A 22,579-nucleotide genomic window follows, 5' to 3' on the forward strand; every position below is an offset into this window, starting at 1 on the left:
CATCGCCTTTTTGAGCCCCTTCGCTCGAGTTACTTTCACGAATCCTCGGATTTCATTTCCGGGTCTTTGCGCTATTTTCGCATCATTCTTTTCGCGCCGCGGTCCTTGCCTGCGGCGAAGCACCTTGCTCCTATATATCCAGTGGTTTCGGTTCCGGACGATCAGTAGGAGCACCGGCGCCTACTGACCTTGCACTTTTCCCTGAGCCATTACCTGCAGTGGTGCACCTTGCGCCTGACCGGCACCGTTCGCCGGGGCGAAGGTAAATCCGCCTCCTTGCTGCCCGAAACCATACTGGTCTCTACCGGCAAAGCCGCCCTGCTGACCGCCGTAATCGCCCTGGCCACCTCGACCGGCGAAATTGCCCTGGCTTGACTGGCATAATTCTGGCCACCTTGACAACCATTGCTCCACTGGCCGCCTTGACCTCCGTAATTTCCGCGATTGCCGCCACGGCCTCTGCTTCTTCCTCTGAAGCCTCTTCGAGCCGGGCCATATCCGCCATTTTCTCCGCTCTGGACACCTTGACCGGCGAAGTTCCCTTGACCTCCGGCGAAGTTCTCTTGGCCACCTTCACCACCGCCGAAGTTTCCGTGGCAACCGAAATTGCCCTGGCCTCCTTGATTGTTGTAATTAGCCTGGCCACCTTGACCGGCATGCTGTCCCCCTTGTCGTGCCTGTGGGACGTATGCATTAGCCATAGCATGGCGCCAACCACCTTGGTTGCGCAGCTGATTCCATTCTTCGAACACGACCCGATTCGGGTTCTGATTCCACGGCATACCAGCGAACGAACACGCTTGTGTATGGTGATTGCCGTACATGCAGTTCTGGCATGTCAGCGAGTTATTTGCCACCCATCCATCAATCATTGTGAACAGTCGCTTCATTCGCGATGCGTATCTTGTTCCTTGATTTGCTTGTCCGCGATTGCCTCTAAAGCTTCCGTTAAATCCTGGGCCAGCAAAGCCCATGTTCACATGAGCCATTCCTTGACCGACTTGCTGGCTACCTGCTGAGCTGCCGCCTGCATGCTGCGATTGCTGGCCTATTCATTTCTTGTATCGCCGCGATCGTCGCGTACGACACTTGACCTTCGTTCCGTTCGTTACTAAAGGTCACCTCTTGGTTGCCTAAGGGCGGAAATTCGAGGTTATATCTTGGCGTCTGTTGCGAGCACGGTTGATTCTGTCGCCCATTCGCGACTTTTTCGAGCTGGCCAGATCTGACGACGACGCATTCATCTTGGGTTCGGTTCCCTTTCGTCACCTTGTACTTGTCTTCACCAGCCGACCAGGTGCGGAAGAATTCCTTGATATCCGCCGGATTATGGAACGTTCGTGCTCGAATTGCCTTGTAAAGGTCGCTATCTCCTTTGCATCTTTGGATCAGGAATCCGATTGTCTGCTATTATGTAATGGTTTTCTTCGATTTAAACCGCATGATCGCTTGATAGAATTGATCAAGCGTCTCTTCGCCGGCTTCGAATTTCCTGGTCATTGCTTTCCGTAAGGCGATGGCCCCTTCGTCTCGCTCGCCAAACTGCTGTGCAATTCGCCTATCAAACCCACCATATGTGCCAATGCTGTGGCGTACAGGGCAAGCGCTGCGAGGTCAAGTTAAATTGTGTTAAAGTTAAATTTTCCGCCAGGCGGTCGCCATGCGACAGCGGGTGCATAGCACCCGAGGACATATGGGCTCTGTTGTACAGAATTTGTAAGGATAGTATTTTTTGTAGAAGCTGTAGTCTGCCTATATGTCCACTGGAGAGGACAATCTTTGACATGGGTATTTCAATATAAATGAGGCCACTTTTGAAGTTCGCTGACGAAATGGTTTTAGACTGGGAGATTGAGAAGGCAGTGGGTTGAGATTTCTTTTGTATTGGTTGTTTTGTCGAGTATAGTGTGGTTTGAGTATATAAAGGAGTCTAAGTACTGTTGGAAATTAGTTGGTTAGTTGGTTGTTTTGCGAAGTTGGAGATTGGATGGTGTTGGAAGTTAGTAATTTTGTTAGTTGGATTTGTTATTAGCAATGGAGGGTTTAATAGTAATTTATAGTAATTGTAGCAGTATGATATTACTGGTTGGTGGGAGAATAGAAATTGGTAAATTGGTGACAGACAGTGGAAGTTTGGGCGATTAACGGAAGTGCATAATGGCTTTAGAAAAAGCTTTTTTTTTGTTTTGATCTTGTTATTTTATTACTTATTTTTAGTATTGTTATTTTATTAATTTTTTTATTTTTAGTAATTTATTATTTTTAGTATTTTTGATATGGTTATGTTTTAAATAATAGAATTTTGTTGTTATTTTAAATTTATGATTTTGTTGGTATAGCTGGTATTTTTGATGTACGTGTTATGTGTCGTTAAGTTATGCTTCTTGTGGTTTCTTATTTTATACAATTAATAAATTAAATATTAAAATTTTAATCGTTTAGGTAAAAACTATTGAAGAGGAGTACGACACACAAAAGTTTTTACGGTAGCGGAAAAGAATTTGGTGTGTTAAGCGAAGCATTATTGTCGTTCATTTCGGCGGCTGTTGACTATTGCTAAGTTAGAAACGGGAAACGGTAAAAACTGAGATGTAATTGAATATTTTGTTTATAATTAGCTTTAGCCTGTTTTGCTAGTTAGATCATGCTAATCAGCGTGGAAAAATTATTAGATTGAAAGGGTATTATTGGAGGTTACCCCTATTTTGGTTTTACTCACTTACAAATGCAGAAGTACGGCAATATTGGCTCAGAACTTTACATTTAGCAGTCTACAGTGTTTCTCAGTCAAAATCATAAAAAATTCAATCCCCATAACCTATAGCGCAAGTACAACAGCAAACTTTAAAATTCAACTTTTGATAATTCAGCTTAAAAATTATCTAGTCTAAGCAGGCAACACTGACATTTTTGGTGATCGGTCCAAAAAAATCATGAACTCAGTTCTCCAGCACCTTGCGAGGGCTTTTTGGAATATAAAATGTTTTAAGCGTTTTAAATTTAAAAAATTGTCTACAAATCGTTTTTCGTTTCATACCTTCAATAAACCATTTTTTTCAAAATCGTTGTCGCAGTTAGACTACCCGCATTTTTATGCATCTGTTGGTAAAGTTTCAACAATACAGCCTATCAAATGGATGAGTTTTTAATTTTCGAAGCTAGTGAAAGCGTGGACCCAATGAAGGTTCACGCGCAGCACAGAATTAACGGAATTCTGTCTGCCAAACAGATCTGGCAATGCTATAAAGCGCCTACGCTATGGAAAGCGAGAAACGACGCGATTGCGAGAACTTTAGAGACAAGACTAAATTCGTAAGAATTCCCTCATGGACAACTTCGCATTGCTGACTGCAGCAAGCCTACGTGGAAAATGGCGTGATTGCTAGAACTTTATGACAACACTAAATTCGCTTCGACACAGTGCGGGTGCGCAGAACACCATGCTTTCGCCACGCGTAAGGCGGGCGCGCAATGAACACACAACAGACTGCCAAGCGAGGGTGTACGCATGTACGCCTGCGCTCACATGCCTCTGGGAGGGAGGCTGAGCTCCGTCGAAGCAAATCCACATCCAATTCCTTGGGATCCTTGACGGCTCGTCTGTGTGTTTAATAAAACATCGAGATTTAATCTCCTTTAACATCACAAATTCCAATTACATGTGTGAATAAAGAGATCTCGAAACAAAAGTAAAACAGTAAAAATATCAACAGAATTCATTATCAAAACGACTAGGATCCTCCGACTCCTAAAGGTCACTGGGTCCTGTCAACCGTAATCCGCTTTGGTCCATTCCGCTCTTTTGAGCAATCTTTATCATCACAAATGAGATCCGCTTTAAGGAATAGGTGCGTATCAAGTACGACTTCTGAATACTGCTTCTTCATCTTTGAAATAAATGCGTATCAAGTACGACTTCTGCAAAATGAGATTCTTCCTCTTGGACGTGGAGGGACGTCTTGAAAGACAAGCTTAATGCTTCCTCCCTGGTAAGGTCATTCTTTTTAACTTGGATTGATGACTCGTTGAGCAGTGAAGTTCTCAAAGGTCATCCCTTTCTCTTTGATATGCGACTCATTTGGGCCGTGGCGATCCCAAAAGGTCATACATTTCTTCATCATGAGTTCCATATTAAAGCTCATGGGGGAACTTAGCCAATTTTCAGCTTTCAAGCAATTCTGCTTGCCTCCCTTGTAAAGGTCATCATTCTTTTTCATTTTCTTCGGTCGCACATCCTTTTCTTTTCCGTGTAGTGCAAATTGACGCGCACTTCTTTTCCTTACCAGGTTTGAGGGCCGGTTAACGCCGTAACTCCTCTTTCTTCTGAGGCCGGTTATCGCCGTAACCTCAACATCTGAAAGTTTTACTCCTATTTTCTTGAACTCTTTCTCTTTTTCACCCTTGTGGCTTCTGTCATTCCGCAAGAGTGTGCCGACTCAGTAGGCCGCAACTACACTCTAAAAGTGACGTTTTAAATGTAATGGGGAAGGCCGGTTAGCGCCGTTACTCTTCCTGCTTCGAGGGCCGGATGACCTCCGTAACTCCCCATATTTCGGATCGCCTTGATCCTCTGCAACAAAACTCTGAAACCAATAGAAACACAAACGATATGACAGTTCAACAAGTTATGTCTCCTTCGCCCTGATACTGTACCTTTATCACCATTCTCGTGCTGCCGACTGATGACCGTAACTAGCACATCAGCGATGCCCTAAAGGTCATCACTGATCATTTGAACCATTGTCGCGGTTCCGATCGAAACGTCGTCTTTCTTTTCCATTACGGTCAGACGTTCGATCTCGAGGTTCCCTTTCCCTCTCTTGCAGCTCGTCTCCTTCGCTCCGGCTGCTAGTAGCACTGTGACGATTTCGGTCACGTCTGCGATGAATACGGATCAAATGCTTTTCATGCATCAACCGTCCATACTTTTTAAGTCCCGTGACCTTTCTCGAGGATGATGGGATGACCTTTCGCAGACGCGTGACCGTTCCAATTCTCGTGACCTTTTTCGAGAATGATCGGATGACCTTTCATAAACGCATGACCTTTCATGTTTCCATAACCTTTGTCGAGGATGATCGGACGACCTTTCGTACACATGTGACCTTTCATTCCTGTCGGCTGACCTTGCCAAGCCCGACTGATACGTTTCTCTCGGCGGTGATTTCGGTCGTTTGAACTCGCCTCTCTTGAAATTTCTTTCGGTCTCCGTCATTTCGTTTTGCTGCATGAGGAATTTGCGCATGTTCTCAATTTTGTCCTCGATCAAAATTTTGATGACTTGCGACCATCGGCCTTTTTCCGTCAGGTTGACCTTTTCTTGCAGGAATATTGTATGTTCCTCTTTTGTTAGTGAGAGTGGGTCCTTAAGGATGATGTCCAATTGCTGGATGAGTGATTCGCGTATAATCGCCTCCTGTACGTCTTGTTTCTTAAATATCGCGTCCGAAACGGGTGCTGCAAGTCCCGCATGACCTTTATCTGCATTGGCTAAACCCTTCTCTGCCGCAGCTTTCTTTCTTTCTTTCAAACGCTTTCTTTCTGCTTCACGCTTTTCTTGCAATATTTGCTTTCTAAACGCATTCGCTTCCGCAGTTTTAGGAGGTTCAAGGGTGACGTCCCATCCAGGTCTGCGTCCTACCCACATTCGGTATTTATCCTCCAAAATCACTCTATCTTCGGGCGATAGTTTCAGCCACGTTTTTCTTCTGACCAGGTGTCGAAATACATCTAGGTTGCCTCTTTTTGCTTCCTGCGGAATTACCAGGAGTTGATTTGGCATCGGCACGGCGACCACGCATTCCCAACAAGGGAATCGTTCACCTGAAAGAATGTTGTTGCGCTTGCAATCCGGGCAATCCTTGTTGTAATTTGTCAACGGGTCGCCGGTGACCTTTACGATCGACGGTCTCCGTCCCTTCTCTGTCTTCTGATCAGTTTGGCTCCGTTCAGCCATTTTTCTCAGTTTTCACCTACAATCTCAAAATTTGTAAGTCCCGTGACCTTTCATTGTTTTCATTTTCCAACGTCTATCTTTAAGCCTATGATAAAAAGGCTATTCAGTGCTGAGCTGAAACTTTTCGCTGCTCTTTGATGATGACCTTTGTCATCCTTCTTTAGCTGAACCATTCTCAACTGTATGTGGATGACCTTTTCCCATCTTAGCTCATTCGCTACTCTTCTTGTAGAGTGTGGTTCGAAAATAATTTGAGAACTACGGTCTGCTCATCTCACTCGTTTCTGGTTCTGATTCTTCATTTTGTGTGGTAGACCTTCCTCCCACACTTTGCTTCTTGCTAATGTACGGTGACCTTTCTCTGCTTCATCAGCGCCATGACCTTTCAGTCCTTCCTTCGATGTGTGCTAAGTTCTCCGCTGAGTTCTTTAACTGGGCGCTTCTTCTCCTTCTCATCGCTTGAGCTCGGGTGACCTTCCCCCCCGGCTGCAATTTCTGCTGCCCTTTAGATCCCAGCTTGCCGGATAAAGTCTGATGACCTTTATCTTCCAACGTTTCAGCTTAAGTCTGGTGACCTTTAGCTGCAAACTTTTTGGATGAAGTCTGATGACCTTTTTCTTCCAACATTTTCGGCTAAAGTCTAGTGACCTTTTAGCCTCAATCGCTTCTTGAACCTTCTCTCCTTGACTGCTCAGTACCGTTCTCTCATGAGCAACTGTAAACGAAGTCAATTTCATTCTTCTTCTCTTTCATTGTTCTCGAGCTCGGGTGACCTTCCGCCCCGGCAAAACTTTCCGCTAATGTCTGATGACCTTTAGGTGTTTCACTCGCTCTTTGATCCGTCCGTTCTTTTTTGTTTTGCGCCAATCGTTCATGAGCGATTTTCATTCAACGGCGTGATCGGAAATGTCTTCGATTAGCGGGTTTATTTCTGATGACCTTTATGCCGTCCCATGTTCCGATCATTATATCATAAACTCCAATAAGCCTGACTTTCGGGTTTATTTGTTTTCGTCCTTTAGTTATCCGATCAGGTAATGCTCTGTCGGCTTCATCTTCGTCTTGGACTTCTCCTCTCAGAATCTGTTCTGGAGTTGGCTTCGGAGTTTTCTTCGTTTTCTTGACCTTTCGCTTCTCAATTTCATTTGCGATCCGTTGGCCAAGTTGGTCGGCTTGTTCTTTGACGGCTTTTATCTGTTCCGCTCTTGAAAGGTCATTCTTGCCGTTGGTGGCAGAACATGGTTCGAAAGTATCTTGAAATTTACGCTCTGCTACTCTGCGAGCAGGCTCATCCATTTTCGCTCTTGAAAGGTCATCCCTGACATTAGTAGCGGAGCGTGGTTCGAAAGTAGGTGCCAATTTAGATTCATGCTCTGCGCTTTCTTTATCCCCGTTTCGGTGTGACCTTTCATTTTGCTCAATCGTGGTCAAGTTCCCCGCTTCTTGACTAAGCTTCATCGTGACTGGCGTCTCAAAGTCTTTAACCTCTTTCTTCTGTCGTCCTCTCTTTTTCTTAACTGGCTCTTCCGCCTCTTTTGGCTCTTCTGCCTCTTTTGGCTCTTCTGCCAATTCTGGTACAGAGCGTGGTTCGGAAGTATGCTGACGACTACGCTCTGCTTGAGCTTGAGGATCGCGCTCCGCGATTTCATGACCTTTCTCAGTTATTTCCGACGCTGCCCTTTCAGCTTGACCTTTCTGAACCGGTAACGGTGGATGCCACGGTTTCAGACGATCCACCGAAACGACTCGTAAATCCGGTTCCTTCACCGCATCTTGCTCGATGACTTCGACTTCGTTCGGTCTCGGAAAACTGAGAATCTTCCACACTTTGTCATATTTATTCTTAAAGTCGGATTGATTTTCCTTCTTTCCTTGCTTTGTATCTTTCGGCAATCTGATTAAGACTCGGTCTCCGACTTTGAATTGCGGCTCTGACTTCTTCTTGTTGTAGATTTCCGCGTGCTTTTCGTAAGCATCTTTGATGTTGCACTTCGCCACTTCTTCTGAAAAGGTCAAGTTCCTTTTCATGGTTTCGACCCATTCGTCTGGTGCACCGTAGTCGTCAGGAACGTTCGTCTTCGTCACTACGTCTTCTGGCATGGTCATTTCTCTCCCGTGAAGCATGTAGTACGCTGAGTACCCCGTCGTTGCATGTACTGCACGGTTCATTGCCGATATGACGTAAGGAAGATACTTGTTGAACTTCCTTTCATTTCCCGCCTTTAGGTACTGCGACAATCCATCACTGATGGTCTGCATCTGCCTTTCCACCTGTCCTTGACCTTCAGGATGGTATGCTGTTCCAAACGTGTGTTTGATTTTGAACACGTTGGTGACCTTTTTCAGTACTTCTGCGGTGAAATGCCTTCCGCGATCCGTATGGAGAATATGTGGCGCTCCGTGCACCAGAATTACGTGCTTCACGAAGATCTTTGCGAATTCCTTTGCGGTGGCTGTTTTCATCGGCTCCGCTATAACGTACTTCGTCAGCTGGTCGATGAAGACCGCGATGTATTTGTATCCTCTTTTCTTTGTTGGGAGTAGAGGTCCTTTTAGATCCGCATAGACTCTGAAGAATGGATGTCCGACTTTGATCTCTTGGAGCTTTCCAGGCGGACACTTTCTCGGCGTCTTTATAAACTGGCATCCTTGGCATGCGAGGATGTAATTCTTGACATCCGTACTCATACGGTCCCAGTAATATCTGAGCCGGATCGCTGTCAGCGTCTTTTCAAAGCCGAGGTGACCTGCTGCTTTTTCATCATGCAGTGCATGGATGATAGCCCTTCTCATTTGCAGCGGTACTACATATGTCCTTTCCAGTCTTCCTTTCTGGTCTTTGACGCGATACAGTATGCCGTTCCATAACTGGTAATGCGTCTCAAACTTTGACCTTTTGTCTGCGTCTTGCAGGTGCTCCAATTCATCGATGATCATTGCCAAGTGCGGATCTTTTAGCTGCTTATTCCGCAACTGCAAATTCGTATCATCTTCTTCTTCTTCGTCTCCTTGTAGGTTGACGATGCGGACTACTGCAGTGCTGAGTTCATTCCAATCTTTGATGACCTTGCATCTCGGAAGAGGCTTGTGACCTTTCTCGATTTTCTTTGGGAATCTCAGCAGTCTGATGGGACACTCTTCTGGGATGTATTCCGAGAGGATTTCTGCTTCACAAAGGTCATTCTGGTCTACCATTTTCTGACCATCTTTCGTGACCTTTCCATCTTTTCGTTCGGAAGCTTCTTTTCTCACTCTGTTGACCTTTATCTTGGTAGCAGAGCGGGGTTCGAAAGTAAGACGACGACTACGCTCTGCTTCATTTATGCTCGAGCGCATGTCTCCGCTTTCTTTTTCTTCCGACACAACCCTTCTCATGTCGGCCTTCAGCCTTTCTTCCCTTTCTTCAGCTAGTTGCACGAAAAGTTGCCAAACTTCAATCGGAGGTTCTTCTCTGTTGAGTTCGTTCTTGTAATCTTCGAAGTTTGGGATTTCGTCGTACTCTTCTTCGTTGCAAGTGGGACCTTCAATTGGCGCTCTTGAAAGGGCATCTGCGTTGTCGCAATATTTGCCCGGCTTGTATTCAATCTTAAATCGGTGACCTTGTAGTGCCAATGCCCATCTTGTCAGTCGGGGATTCATGCATGACTTGTTCGACTCCGATCTTAAAAGATTCGTCAAAGCTTTGTGATCCGTTCTCACTGTGAATTCGGAGTAGTCGATGTACGACTTGAACTTTCTGACGGCGAAGACTACCGCCAGACATTCCCATTCTGTTACTCCGTAATTCTTTTCCGCTCCATGCAAAACGCGGCTTGCGTATGCAATGGGATGTCCATCTTGGGACAAGATCGCACCTAGCCCTTCCTTTGATGCGTCGCACTCGATCACTGTCGGCTTTGTCGGATCGAACTTCTTTAATACTGGATCCTTGCATAGCGCTTCTTTAAGGTCATTGAATTCTTGGTCATGGATTGCTGACCAATCTCTTTTGATGTTCTTGTCATGTCTTAGCAATTCGTAGAGATGCGCCGTCTTTTGCGCGTATCCAAGGATGAACTTTCGGTAATAGTTCGCTAATCCGAGGAATGACCTCAACTGCCGTTCAGTTGTCGGTTTCTTTTGGCCATTAACTGCCATGACCTTTTCGGGATCCATTTTGATACCATTCTCGCTTAGGATATGCCCCAAGAATCCCATTTCGCGCATGCCAAATTCGCATTTCGTCGGCTTAATTGTGAAGCCTGCGTCAACCAAACTTTGAAGGACGTTCCTTAAGTTCTGCATGAAGATCTCCCAGGTCTTCCCTGCGAAGATTACATCGTCGATATAGCCGAAAACGCATCCCATTCTCTTTGCGTTCGACAAGACTTTATCCATACAAAGTTGAAAGGTCGCAGGTCCATTGCAGACTCCAAAAGGCATTCTTTTGAAACGGAACATTCCGTCCTGCGTGACGAAAGTTGTCTTATCTTTCGAGGCTGGATCCATTGGGATCTGCCAGAAGCCACTTTGTAAGTCCATCTTGCCGTAGTACTTGTTTCCCGCGCATGCGTCAAGCAGTTCGTCTGGGTTCGGCAGTGGATAGTTGTTCTTTTTCGTCAGCTTGTTCAGCAAAATGTAATTGACGCAGAATCTTGTTCCCATAGTTCCGTCGCCATTCTTCTTTGCGGCGAGTACGACCGGAAAACTCCATTCCGCATCGGATGGTTCAATGACATCTTGCTGTAGCATCTCTTCGATGTGCTTTGTGATGAATTCACGACCTTTCCAACTTGTTCTTGCTGGATTGCATTTAACCGGTTTGGCATCGGCTGTGTCAATAGTGTGCGTTACCCCTTTGACATCGCCATACGGTTTCTTTGACGTGGGGAGAACTTTCCAAAACTCCCAAAATGCGTTTCGCACGTCATTCTTTTGTTCCTCAGTTAGGTCTGGTCCTAACTTTAATCTTTCAATTATGTCGTTCAGTTCTTCTTTCGTCTTTGCATCCACTTCGGGATCTTCAAGTATGTTTTTCACGACGGTAGCCGAGTTGACCTTTACATTCTCGAGGTGTTCGTAATGTTCTACGTAACCGAGAAATTGGCCCTTCCTTACGGTCTTTCGGCTTTTGCTTCGGTTTTCGATAATAATTTCAAATCGAGTGCCGTTATGGTCCGTGACTCCCGTTCTCGGTTGGACTTCATTATCCTTTTGAGGAGTTGCTGTATACATCAGCTTCTGATTCCGTGGGCACATGAGCGCCCATCTTGACCTTTACGCGTGTGCCGAGGTTTGGTCTCAGCTTAACTCGTTGGTCGCTGTAAACCTTGATCGCTCCTTCTGGGATTCTTGCTTTCTGCACTTTAATTCTTCGAACAATGATCTCTTTCTCTTGTTGTTCGTTCTTTTCATCGTCTTCGTCGAGGTCAAGCAGATCTTCTTGATCCGAAAGGTCACTCACTCCGGAATCTTCAGAAGTGGTAGAGTTATCGCTCGTGCTCGAAAATTCCGAGTCGGATTCGCTGCTATTGTTAGCTTCAAGCTCTTGACCTTTGCTCTTTTTCTCAATTGGTCGCTCGTCGACGCCTTCATCTTCACTTTCTGTTGTAAGGTCATCGCTTTCATCCTTGGGAGCGCTAAGTTTTTTAGCTTTTCGTTTTTCGGGCAGAGGTTTGTCCGTTTCCTTGGACTTCCGTCCGTTTCGTGCAGCTATCCTTGGATTTGTTCGTGTTGCGCGAATCCTTGCTCGTGACCTATCCCTTTCATCGTCTTCCGAGCTATCATCTGCTTGAGCGGTATTCTGTGACCTTTTGCTTTTCAACTGGCGGTCCTTCCTCGCCGGTTTCGGGTGACCTTTCGTCAACTTTCGGAACTGACCTTTCTGGCTCCTCTTCCAGCATCGCGTTTAGTGACCTTTCGTTCTTCTCGGTTGGTGGCCCTTCCTCACCGTTACCGAGTGACCTTTGTAGTGAAGCCACTAACGACGCTGCTTTCTTTTCTTGCGGCGACATTTGAGCTTTTTTTGCCTCTGTTACCGGGATTCCGTTTTCCTTATCCCGAAACGCCTGGTTCAGTTCCTTGATCATCTGAGCCAACTCATACGCCGTGTGCGTCGGTTCCTCTTCTTCGGTACCTGTGCCGTTTTCTTGAGCAGCGCTTGTGCTGACCTCTTGTTCTTTTTCTTTAGTTTCTCCGGCGCTTGTGCCGTTATCTTTGCTCTTTTCTTCTTCGGCGCTTGTGCCGTGACCTTTCGGTCTCTTATCGCCGATAAAGACGCAATTTGCCATCAGCTCTTCTGTAGTCCAGTCATTTTTCGGTACCGTCTCATACATGCACCAAGTATCTCCGCCTCTTTCGGGATACTCCACTCCATCTGGATCTGGTGCAAAGGTCACCTTCTTCTTTCTTGGGTAACCAAATAATCCAAGTTCGCGTCTTTTTCGCGTGACCTTTAATTCAGGGATTTCTCCTGTATATATCGGTACTTCTTCGAGGATTTTGCCCCATTGTTTGTTCCATTCTCTTAAGTTCCCTTTTGAGGCAGGCCTGGTAAAGGTCAAATAATTCGTACACTACTGTGCCGAGTCCAATTGGGAAAATGATCGCTCGTCCTTGACCTTTCCATAGATAATTAACTCTGAATTCCCAAAATAACTCAACTCTCGCTTGCTCCCATATTTCGTTCTCTTCCATTGCTCGTCGCCTTTCTCTGTCGAGCTTTGTGATCGGGTTTGTATACCACGGGTCGCTTTTATCCGCCTTTTCGGGAATGAAGTTATCCGCTTCTTGCTGCCAATGATGGAGCCACTTCCCTCTGGAGATGATGTAGTTCTTGACTACCGATAACCATTCTCGATAACATTGCCAAAGGTAAGTTGCTTTTGACAATTCCGGCATGGGAAGTGTTCTCATAATCGACTTGACCTCTTTTTCTTCTTGTCTTTTATGACGTGCAATTGCTGCATTGCATTTCGGCCATTCCGAAAGGTCATCTTGTGTCATTTCTTGCATGCATTTTGCACATCTTTCTTGAGGTCGCGCTATCGAAAGGTCATCGCTGTCGTGCCAATCGTGATGGCAAGAGGTTGCTCTCTCTTCCGCAGTCCATTCTCTCGGTTTGCGGGAAATGACGCGATTGTTCCCTTCCGGCATCCGTTGTCTCGGTTCGGGACGGACGATAACTCGCTTATCCGTTTCTCCGGAATCGGTATCTGTCCATTCGTCATCTTTTTCGATTTCGATTACGCTGTTATCTGATGATATTTCGATGACTTCGATTTCTTCATCTGCAGAGCGTGGTTCGGAAGTAAGACGACGACTACTCTCTGCTACCTCTTTGCGCAGGCGCGTGTCTCGACCTTTCATCCGCCCTCTTGCTTTATCACGTGGTTCGAAAGTGTGCTGAGCACCATGCTCCGTTTTCCTTGCATCCAGTTGCTTTATGGCTTGATCTCGTATTTCCGAGAATAGTGCTCTTTCGTCGCTGTTCATCAGTCCTGGCTCTGTCCTGGGCCCAACCATTCTCGTGCCCAGTGCCTCTGGTACTGGGAGTAGCCTTGACCACTCCATTCCTGGCACTAGCGACTGTTTCTTTGCAATCAGTGCTTCTGCTTGCATTATCTTGATTTGTTTCATCGTTGGTGACCTTTGATTTCCTTTAGACTTCGGTGACCTTTTGCTTTTTCCAGCATTTTCTAATCCCTGTGCCTCTGGTACTGGGATTAGATTTTCACCATTCTCATTTTGCTTATTTTCCTTCGATCCCTGTGCCTCTGGTACTGGGATAGCCGTTTGCCCCGAATTATTTCTTGGTTGAAGTTCGGTGACCTTTCCTGCATTAACTTTTGCGGATGATTTTGGCTCGTCGTCTTCAGCTTCAGTTTCTCTTTCTTCCTCGTCGTGTCCGTCTATCAGGACGAATTTCTTTGCGAGGAAGTCGAATCCCAGTAGGACTTGGACGTCGTCTGACGCTGGTCTGACGTAGAATGAGTGTTGACTGGTTTTCCTTCTTAAGGTCACTGGTGCTACGCAGTAGTGCGTTACTTCAAAGCCTGACGTTCCACTGATCCCTTTGATCATCACCTTCTTTTTCGGTGGTAGTCTTACAGTCTGGAGGCCATTCCTTTCACAGAACTGTTGACAAATCAAAGACGTCTCTGCGCCAGTGTCAAGCATTGCCATGACCTTTTTATTTCCAATTTTGACTTCATGTGTGTAAGCTTCGATCCGTTTCGGTAAGTTTCCATCTTCGAGTTTCAAGACTCTTATTCGACACTTGACTGGGATTGGTGCAGCATGCTTGCTTTCTATCAGACCTTTTGAGCTCCAACGATCTATCCGTTTCGGTACGTCGGGTCGCACGTCTGAGAACTTTTCTATCCGCTTTGATTTCGGTAAGGCGTTCGTCTGCTCTTTCGCGGCGATTTCTTTGCCCGTGACCTTTGCCACTTCGCACATTAAACCCTTCTCTTGTGCGTTCTCGTGACCTTTTATCACTTGCGCAATAACTTCGTATTGTGACTTTTCATTGCGCACGTCTTTAGACGGCTTTTCTTGCAACTTTGCCATTATCTCTTGCGTAATTTCATCCGCAAAGGTCATCTCGTCATCTTCACTCTTCTTCTCTGGTGACCTTTCGTACACAACCATCTTATGGTCGTTTTCTTTCATCCAATCGGTAATTTTCTTCGCAATTTCGTTATTCGTGCGAGTTGGATCGATTTGAGATGACAATCCGTCAGTTCTTGGCGGTGACCTTTCGTTGTCATTCCGGATTGCTTCTGTCATGTCATACGACTTCTCCTTCTGCGGAGTTTGCGCTAAGTCCGGTGACCTTTCCGGTCTTGACATGAAAAATCCACCATTTAGTGACCTTTGTAAAGGCACTTTCTCACCATACTGAGGCGGTAATTCACCCTTCTCAATCCGCTCTCGAAACTGACGGTTATTTTCGTCACATTGGTTCTTCTCTTTCCAGTACTCTTGAACTTTCGGTTGTGAAGCTTTTACCATTTCCTCGAGATGCTTTCTCATCCGCCAATCTTGTTTCTCTCTTTCTTCCCAGTAAGCTTCTCTGGGAATTCTCACGTCTTGCGGTGACCTTTGTGGCGGAGGAACTGGTTTCCACATACCATGTCGTCCATTCGGTCTGTAAGCGACTTTTTGCCACTCCATCTTCTGTTGTAGAGTGTTAGCTTCATCGAGAGAGTCATCTGAGACTTGCTGTGCTCCTTCGCTCTGTTTCACTGTTTGCTGCGCCATTCGCAGAGTCAAGTTACTTTCTTGACCTTTCGGTTCATCGGCGACTTCACCGTGACCTTTCTCTTTCAGTGACTCTTGAGTCTGCTGCACTGGCAATCTCTCGTGACCTTTCACTTCTTCAACTCTCGCTTGAGGTGACCTTTCGGTCTCTTGCGCTCCTTGCGCAGTCACGGCCCTTCCGTGATCTTCCTCGGCAGCTCTTGCTTGAAATACTTTTGCCATCTGCTCAAGGAATTTCGGTCTATCCGGACCGCCTTCGTGCGTTCGTTGCACGGTTACGGTCATTCCGTCAACTTCAAACGTATTTTCGACGAACTTTCGGAATCTCGCGTGATGTGTTTCATCATCCTCTTCGCTTGAGATTTCCGCTTGCGTCTTTCGCAGAGTAGCTTCACTCTTCCTCGCGGTTGCTTTCCGCGGTGACCTTTGGGTCTGCTGTCCTTGCAGCGTCACGTTACTTTCGTGACCTTTGCTCGCAGTTACTTTCTGCGGTGACCTTTGGGTCTGCTGTCCTTGCAGCGTCACGTTACTTTCGTGACTTTCTTGATTTGCAGTTACTTTCTGCTGTCCCGGATGCAGAGTTGATGCCCTTCCATCAGCCCTGTTCCCCGCAGTTACTTTCTGCGGTGACCTTTCGGTCGGCCCCGGTTGAGTCAAGTTACTTTCTTGACTTCCCGCAGTTACTTTCTGCGGTGACCTTTCGGTCAAATTCTTCCGTCCTTGCGGCAATCTTTTTACACCCTTCTCTTGACCTTTACGAGCCCCTTCGCTCGATTTCGAGTTACTTTCTCGAATCCTCGGATTTCTTTTCCGGGTCTTTGCGTTACTTTCGCAGCATCCCTTTCTCGCTGCGGTCCTTGCCTGCAACGGAGCACCTTGCTCCTCTATATCCGGTGGTTTCGGTTCCGGACGATCAGTAGGCTCACCGGCGCCTACTGACCTTGAACGTTTCCTGGGCCATTCCTGAACCGGCGCACCTTGCGCCTGACCGGCACCATTCGCCGGGGCGAAGTTAAAACCTCCGCCTTGCTGACCGAAACCGTTCTGGTTCCCACCGACGAAGCCGCCTTGCTGCCCGCCGAAGTCGCCCTGGCCACCTTGACCGGCGAAATTGCCCTGGCCACCTTGACCGGCAAAATTCTGGCCACCTTGACCACCATTATTCCACTGGCCTCCTTGACCAGCACCGTTCCATTGGCCACCTTGACCACCACCATTCCATTGGCCACCGCCGTAATTTCCGCGATTGCCGCCGCGGCCTCTGCCTCTACCTCGGAAGCCGCCTCTAACCGGGCCATATCCGCCGTTTCCTCCGCCTTGGCCACCTTGACCGGCGAAGTTGCCTTGGCCTCCGAAGTTATCCTGGCCGCCTTGACCTCCGTTGTTCCACTGGCCACCTTGACCAGCGAAATTCCCTTGGCCGCCAAAATTGCCCTGGCCTCCTTGATTGTTGTAGTTGGCCTGGCCACCTTGACCGGCGAAATTCCCCTGGCACCCTTGACCGGCATACCGTCCGCCTTGGCGTGATTGTGGCACGTATCCGTTTGCCATTGCGTTGCGCCATCCGCCATGATTGTTACGCAGCATCAACCATCCTTCATACACGACCCGGTTGGGGTTCTGATTCCACGGTGTTCCCGCGAACGAACACGCTTGTGTGTAGTGGTTGCCGTACATGCAGTTCTGGCATGTCAGCGCGTTATTGGCCACCCATCCGTCGATCATGGTGAACAGGCGCTCTACTCGCGACCCGTATCGTGGTCCTTGATTTCCTTGTCCACGGTTCGGTCGGAAGTTTCCTTGATTTCCTCCGCCACCGTTGAATCCCTGGCCAGCAAAGCCCGGATTCGCCTGAGCCATTCCTTGACCACCGAGCCCTCCATTCAGGGCATTTCTCTGCACGTTTCCTTGTGGATTCTGTTTCGGCCTTGCTGCTTGCTGAGCTGATGCTTGGATCGCCGCGATCGCAGGCTTGGTTACTTCTTGGACGGCCGTTTGGATCGCCGCGATCGTCGCGTACGATACCTGACCTTCATTTCGACCGTTACCAAAGGTCATCTCTTGAGTGCCTAACGGCGGGAATTCCGTATTGTATCCTGACGCCTGCGCCGAGCACGACTGGTTCTGTCGCCCATTCGCGACTTCTTCGATCTGGCCCGATCGGATGATCACGCAATCATCTTGGACTCGGTTGCCTCTCGTGACCTTATACTTTTCTTCGCCAGTCGACCAGGTGCGGAAGAATTCCTTGATATCCATTGGGTTATGGAATTTCTGTGCTCGGAGTGCCTTATAAAGGTCACTGTCGTTCTTACATCCTTGAATCAGGAATCCGATAGCCTGCTTCTCAGTTATGATCCGTTTCGATTTGAAGCGCATGATCGCCTGATAGAACTGGTCAAGCGTTTCTTTGCCGGCCTCGAACTTTCTCGTCATCGCTTCTCTTAAGGCGTTGACCCTTCGTCACGATCGCCAAAATGTTCTTTGAACTTTGTCATCCATTCATCGACGGTTAACTCTTCCGCCTCTTCTTCGTCATCGATTTCTCTTTCCGCGTCAAACCATGCCTTCGCGTCCCCTTTGACTGCGTTGGCGACTTCCAGCATCATTGCTGCATCCGAAAGGTCATACGTCTTCTGAGTCTCCTTGACCTGACGGATCCAACCAAGTAAAGCTTCTCGGTTGCCGTTGTAGTCGATCAACGCGGATTTCCGGGCCATGGCTCTCATGTAACCTCTGAATTCCCGTTCTTCGCGACGGAGTCGCTGTGCTTCAGCGTGGTATTCCGCGCGGTATTCTCTTTCTCGCCTCTCCTCTTCACGAGCTACCCTTTCCTGCTCGTTTTGGCGAACTCGTGGATCTTCATGATTATCTGGTTGATGGTCAGATTTGTAGACAATTGTTTCCCTCGGTCCTGTTTCTTGTTGCCGAGGATTGACCCCACCGATCGGTCCTGAGTGCCCCTTCGCCAACTCAGTATCGTCGGTGACCTTTTCAGCTTTGACCTTATCTTTATCATGGCCGTCGCCTCGGCCAGTCCCCGTCTTTAAGGGAGCTTGGAAATGAAAGCTACCTTCGACGGTGTGGACTTCACCGTATCCAGGGGCGGAGATTCGATCCGTTCCGGCTGTTTTGCCTCTCCTTCCTTCTGTTTTGCCGACCGTTTTAGAGTTTTAATTTCTTCCTCTCTTTGTTTGATTGACTGCTGCAGTTGCTTTACGGTTTCGTTTGCGTTTTTCCGCAGCTTCTCATAATCGTTGTTTACTTCCGTGACCTTTCTCATTTGCTCGAGGATTGTACTTGCCCTGTTATCAAGGGTCTTATCGAGATCCATTTTTGCTGCTTTTAGGATCTCAGCTTCTGCTTCCAACCGTGTGATACGATCCGCTCGAAGTACGAGGGTCCTTCCTCTCGCTTGGCACTCTTCCTCAACTACTTTCAGTTGTGGGCTTTTAGTTCCGTAATTTTATCATCCTTTTCCATTACGGAAGTAGCCAATCCGACTGATTCATCGCCTCAATTTGGCGATCTCTTCTTTTTGTTTTTCATTTTCTGTCTTTCCTTCTTTATTCACGACTTCTAGCACAGTGACCCGTTCGTCACACCGTTGTGCTTCCTTCAACCACTTCTTTGCTTCTTTCTTTTGGTTGTCGATTTCGTCATTGAGTCGCTTGAATTCAGTTTTTGTTATTTCAGCCAGTTCAAGCAGTTCCTTTGCTGCTTGATCTCTCTGGCTTTCCGCTTCGTTGTGTTTCCTTTTCATCTCTTTTAATTCTGTTTGTAACGTGTTGACAAGGTCTTCGCGTAATTTAAGGTCATCCTTCAGTTTCGAGATGTCAGCCGTCAAGCTGGTGACCTTTCCGGTGAACTTCGTCGCATTTGCTAGAGATTCGTCACGTTTTCTCGGCCTCCTTGACCTTTGACTGTAAAAGGTCACGCTCCTTTTCAATTCTGCTATTTCCTGTGACCTTTCAGCTGCTTCCTCGGACAGACCGTAGTTTTCTGCGGTGAGTATGCCTTCCGCGTCTCGATCTTCGACCATTTTCCTTAGATCCTTCCGCAGCTTTTTCTGACCTTCAAATCTGACTTTCCATTGTTGCGTTTCATCTTCGAGCATGGCCTTTTCTTGTTCCATCACGCTCAATCTAGCTTCCACCTCAAAGGTCTTGTTGCGTTGGTCCTATCGCAGCGAATGCTTGCGCTTCCTTTTCGTCGAGGAGTTGTTCTAGTTCCTTGACACGTTGCTTTAATCCATTCAGTACAGAAGTTTTTGGTGATGGTGACCTTTGGTCCCGGTCGTCAGCTTTTCCTGACGCCGTTCCTTCAAAGGTCTCTTCTAACTTGTCCTGGAGGGTCGTTTCAAACATCCCTTTCGTTAAGTTGGCCTCCTTCATTGCCGTATGGAAAGACGTCTGTATCGTCGTTTCGTCTTCATCGTCAGTGTAGAACTTTTCACTGACACGGGACTGGTACCATTCTCTTCCAGCTGTTCTTGTAAGAACAGTGAGTTTTCCGAAAGGTCATCCTGTTTGACCTTTCCTTCGTCGATCAGCTCGTTGCTGCTGACGGCGCCACCACCTTCGGTGACCTTTTGACTGACTTCGTCATTTCCCTTCTCAACTTGATCCGCGTTTTCCTCCTTGACCTTTTCGGCCGACCGTGCCATTCCTCCGGTCTCGGCCTTCTTGTCATCTTTGTTCTGTCCATCTGAAGCCGTTCTCTCTTCGGTGACCTTTGCTTGGTCTACCGTGTTATCTCCGACATGTCGTTCGGAGCTTTTCCATTCCGTCACTCGAGCTTTCGTTCTGAGTATCCCTCAGGGCCGTTTGATATGTGGCCTCTGAGCCTCTGGTGTCCTTCCTCCCAAAGGTCTTTTGAGCTCGAGTTGCTCTTTCATGTTCCACGGGCCGTGTGTACGGCTTTAGTTTCCGTTCGTAAGGGTTTTCTAACCCCTGAGACCGTTCTCTCTGACTGCTCGATGAGACCGGTTCATTACCGTCTGTGTCTTGATCCATATCTTTGGCTTCCGTTGATGATCGGATAACTTGGACGATGCTAATAATGTTTCTGACACGTGTGTTAGTTTTAGCTACGTAAGCCCCTTTACACGTAAACAGAAACAAGCGCTGTCCTAAAGGTCACCTTCTTTTGTATCAGCTCAACTTTATTAAAGGTCACTCTGCCTCAAAAGTGCTAAGTCCCTTCTAAAGGTCACTTCCTTTAGTAAAATGAGATTAATTTCCCACTGTTTCAGCTTAATAGCTTACTCCGTCACGTTAAAGGTCACTTTTTCCTTCAGAACTTTTCCGTTTTAAAGGTCATCATTCTCGTCTAACCTGAGAAATTTTTGGATTTTTGGTAAAGGTCAACTTCTCGTCAGTCGATTCAGAAAATTTTCTCAGCTGGCTACGTCACGATCTTAAGTGCCGTGCGCAAAACTCCGCCTCCTATCGAAATCTCAGCTTCTAATTGGCTAATTTCTAACTACGCTACTGCGCCAATCACAGTGCGAATAACTGACCAATCAGAAACGTTGTTTTTCAGATTATAAGGCAGAGTGACGTCACGTCGAAAATCGAAAATTTTAGCTAGCGCGCCGTGCGCAAAAGTACCGCCTACTTTTCGCTCAGCTCATCACCGACCAATAGGAATTGAGGATTTTACCAATCAGCCAATAGCTAAATTAATAAACGAAAATCTGACCTGATCGTCTCCGTGATCCAGAAATCGATCCTGCGCGTCCTTCCGCGATTCCTCCAATCCTCCAGCGATTAAGCTGACTTCTCCTGGGCCAGCTGATAACCCCTTCCGTTTCGCCTCAACGGGACGCAACGGTGCGTCGACCAAATAGCTTGCTGGCTGCGGGTCTTCTGTCGCGCCTTAACGTTGGCAACGACAGGGGCGCTCGATCACCCCTTTGGGAGAGCGCGTATAATGTGTGTGCGCTCTACTCAGTAGAGACGCACCTGAAACTCCACACCCGACAGCCAAAAGTGGCTTGCCCACTCGTGCCCCCCTTCGGGCTTCTGCCTCTTGCGGCGATCTTTCTCGGCGCTTGTGCCCTCCAATCAAAGCTACTTCAGTAGCCTTGATCGCGTCAGGTCAGTACAGCGTGCTCTACTCAGTAGAGACACACTGATGCTGATCTGCTGATATCCAAACGCTCCTTCGCCACCGATCAGTACGCGAGCCCTTTCTCGCGGGAGACTTCTTCCACACCTCGTCAAATGGACGGGAAAAACTTCAGAGATTATTCTGGAGAAACACGACTCTTGCTACCATATGAGCGTGGACCTGGTGAAGGTTCACGCGTAGGAACAGAATTAACAGAATTCTGCCTACCAAACAGATCTGGCAATGCTATACAGCGCCTACGCTATGGAAAGCGAGAAATGGCGTGATTGCTAGAACTTTATGACAACACTAAATTCGATAGAATTTCCTCTTCGACAACTTCGCATTGCTGACTGCAGCAAGCGAGGAAAATGCGCACGTAGCCGCCACACAGTGCGGGTGCGCGCAGAACACCATGCTTTCGCCACGCGTAAGGCGGGCGCGCAATGAACACACAACAGACTGCCAAGCGAGGGTGTACGCATGTACGCCTGCGCTCACATTTACTTCCTTCAGGAAAGAAGCAAGATCACCTAGGTAGGAAGTTTGTAAACTGTTAAATAATAATGGACAGCTGTATGAAAAAACTATGACGTAATGTTTCACCCTTATGGTAGTCCATTGCCAATTCGAAAGTTGCTCCACCGGAAGCCGTAATAATGGAGATTTTGTGGTAAACCACAAGATGCTTGTGAGATAGTTCAGTGAGTCTTTCCAATCTTGTCAAGGCATTCATCCAGCTTTCTTCTTCGTTAGCTGCGGATGGTGTTCCGGTGTGAATCACTTTGACGGCTATAATAGTATCTCCCGTGTAACTTCCGCGCTTTGTTACTTTGGCTCTATAAACAACGCCGAAGGTTCCTCTTCCAATATAGTCAGCTTTGGAATATCGGTATTGCAGGTCGCTGCCGATTACTTCTGCTGCTTCCTCATTGCACGTTGTAGCGACTGCTTCGCCGCTGATGAGTACATTAACGTCATTGGGCTTTTTGCAGTTAATATTCGCCATATCTGTTGACAAATAATACGTATTATGATATTATGTTAACGGACTTTAGCATCGTACCGCTTAAAGCAGTTAATAACGTGTGGCAAACCAACGCGGTTCTCTAGGGGCTGTATGTATTTCATACAATACAGATACTGTATACAATACTGTATTTCATACAATACAGTATCTTCACTGTATACAATACAGTGAAAGCCCCTTGAGTAGGGCAGTGGGCAAACATTATTCAACAGGATTTTATTTTTCTGATTGCGGTG

The 22,579-nt window shown here is 47.1% G+C and overlaps 2 protein-coding genes across 5 annotated transcripts; both read right to left on the reverse strand.

Moving 5' to 3' along the window:
- Positions 1-209: 209 nt before the first annotated feature.
- On the reverse strand, positions 210-872 carry LOC129590653 (heterogeneous nuclear ribonucleoproteins A1 homolog). The gene has a single exon (XM_055485988.1). The coding sequence runs from the start codon at positions 870-872 to the stop codon at positions 210-212; it is 663 nt and encodes a 220-aa protein (XP_055341963.1).
- A 2,981-nt stretch (positions 873-3,853) lies between these two features.
- LOC129590701 (uncharacterized) lies at positions 3,854-21,246 on the reverse strand. 4 transcript variants are annotated; one of them, XR_008690763.1, is made up of 2 exons: positions 4,654-6,089; positions 3,854-4,570 (listed from the first exon to the last, which is right to left on the reverse strand). XR_008690763.1 is itself a non-coding variant. In XM_055486052.1 (2 exons), the coding sequence occupies exon 2, from the start codon at positions 5,954-5,956 to the stop codon at positions 4,913-4,915; it is 1,044 nt and encodes a 347-aa protein (XP_055342027.1). In that variant the 5' UTR covers positions 5,957-5,972; positions 20,903-21,246; the 3' UTR covers positions 3,854-4,912. The 4 variants fall into 4 exon arrangements, 2 of the variants coding, with proteins under 2 accessions (XP_055342027.1, XP_055342028.1); XM_055486052.1 differs by adding an exon at positions 20,903-21,246 and having other exon boundaries at positions 3,854-5,972; XM_055486053.1 differs by adding an exon at positions 20,892-21,246 and having other exon boundaries at positions 3,854-5,960.
- Positions 21,247-22,579: the final 1,333 nt, after the last annotated feature.

Source organism: Paramacrobiotus metropolitanus, unplaced genomic scaffold, assembly GCF_019649055.1.
Source record: "Paramacrobiotus metropolitanus isolate TYO unplaced genomic scaffold, Prichtersi_v1.0 Parri_scaffold0000041, whole genome shotgun sequence".
NCBI lineage: Eukaryota > Metazoa > Tardigrada > Eutardigrada > Parachela > Macrobiotidae > Paramacrobiotus > Paramacrobiotus metropolitanus.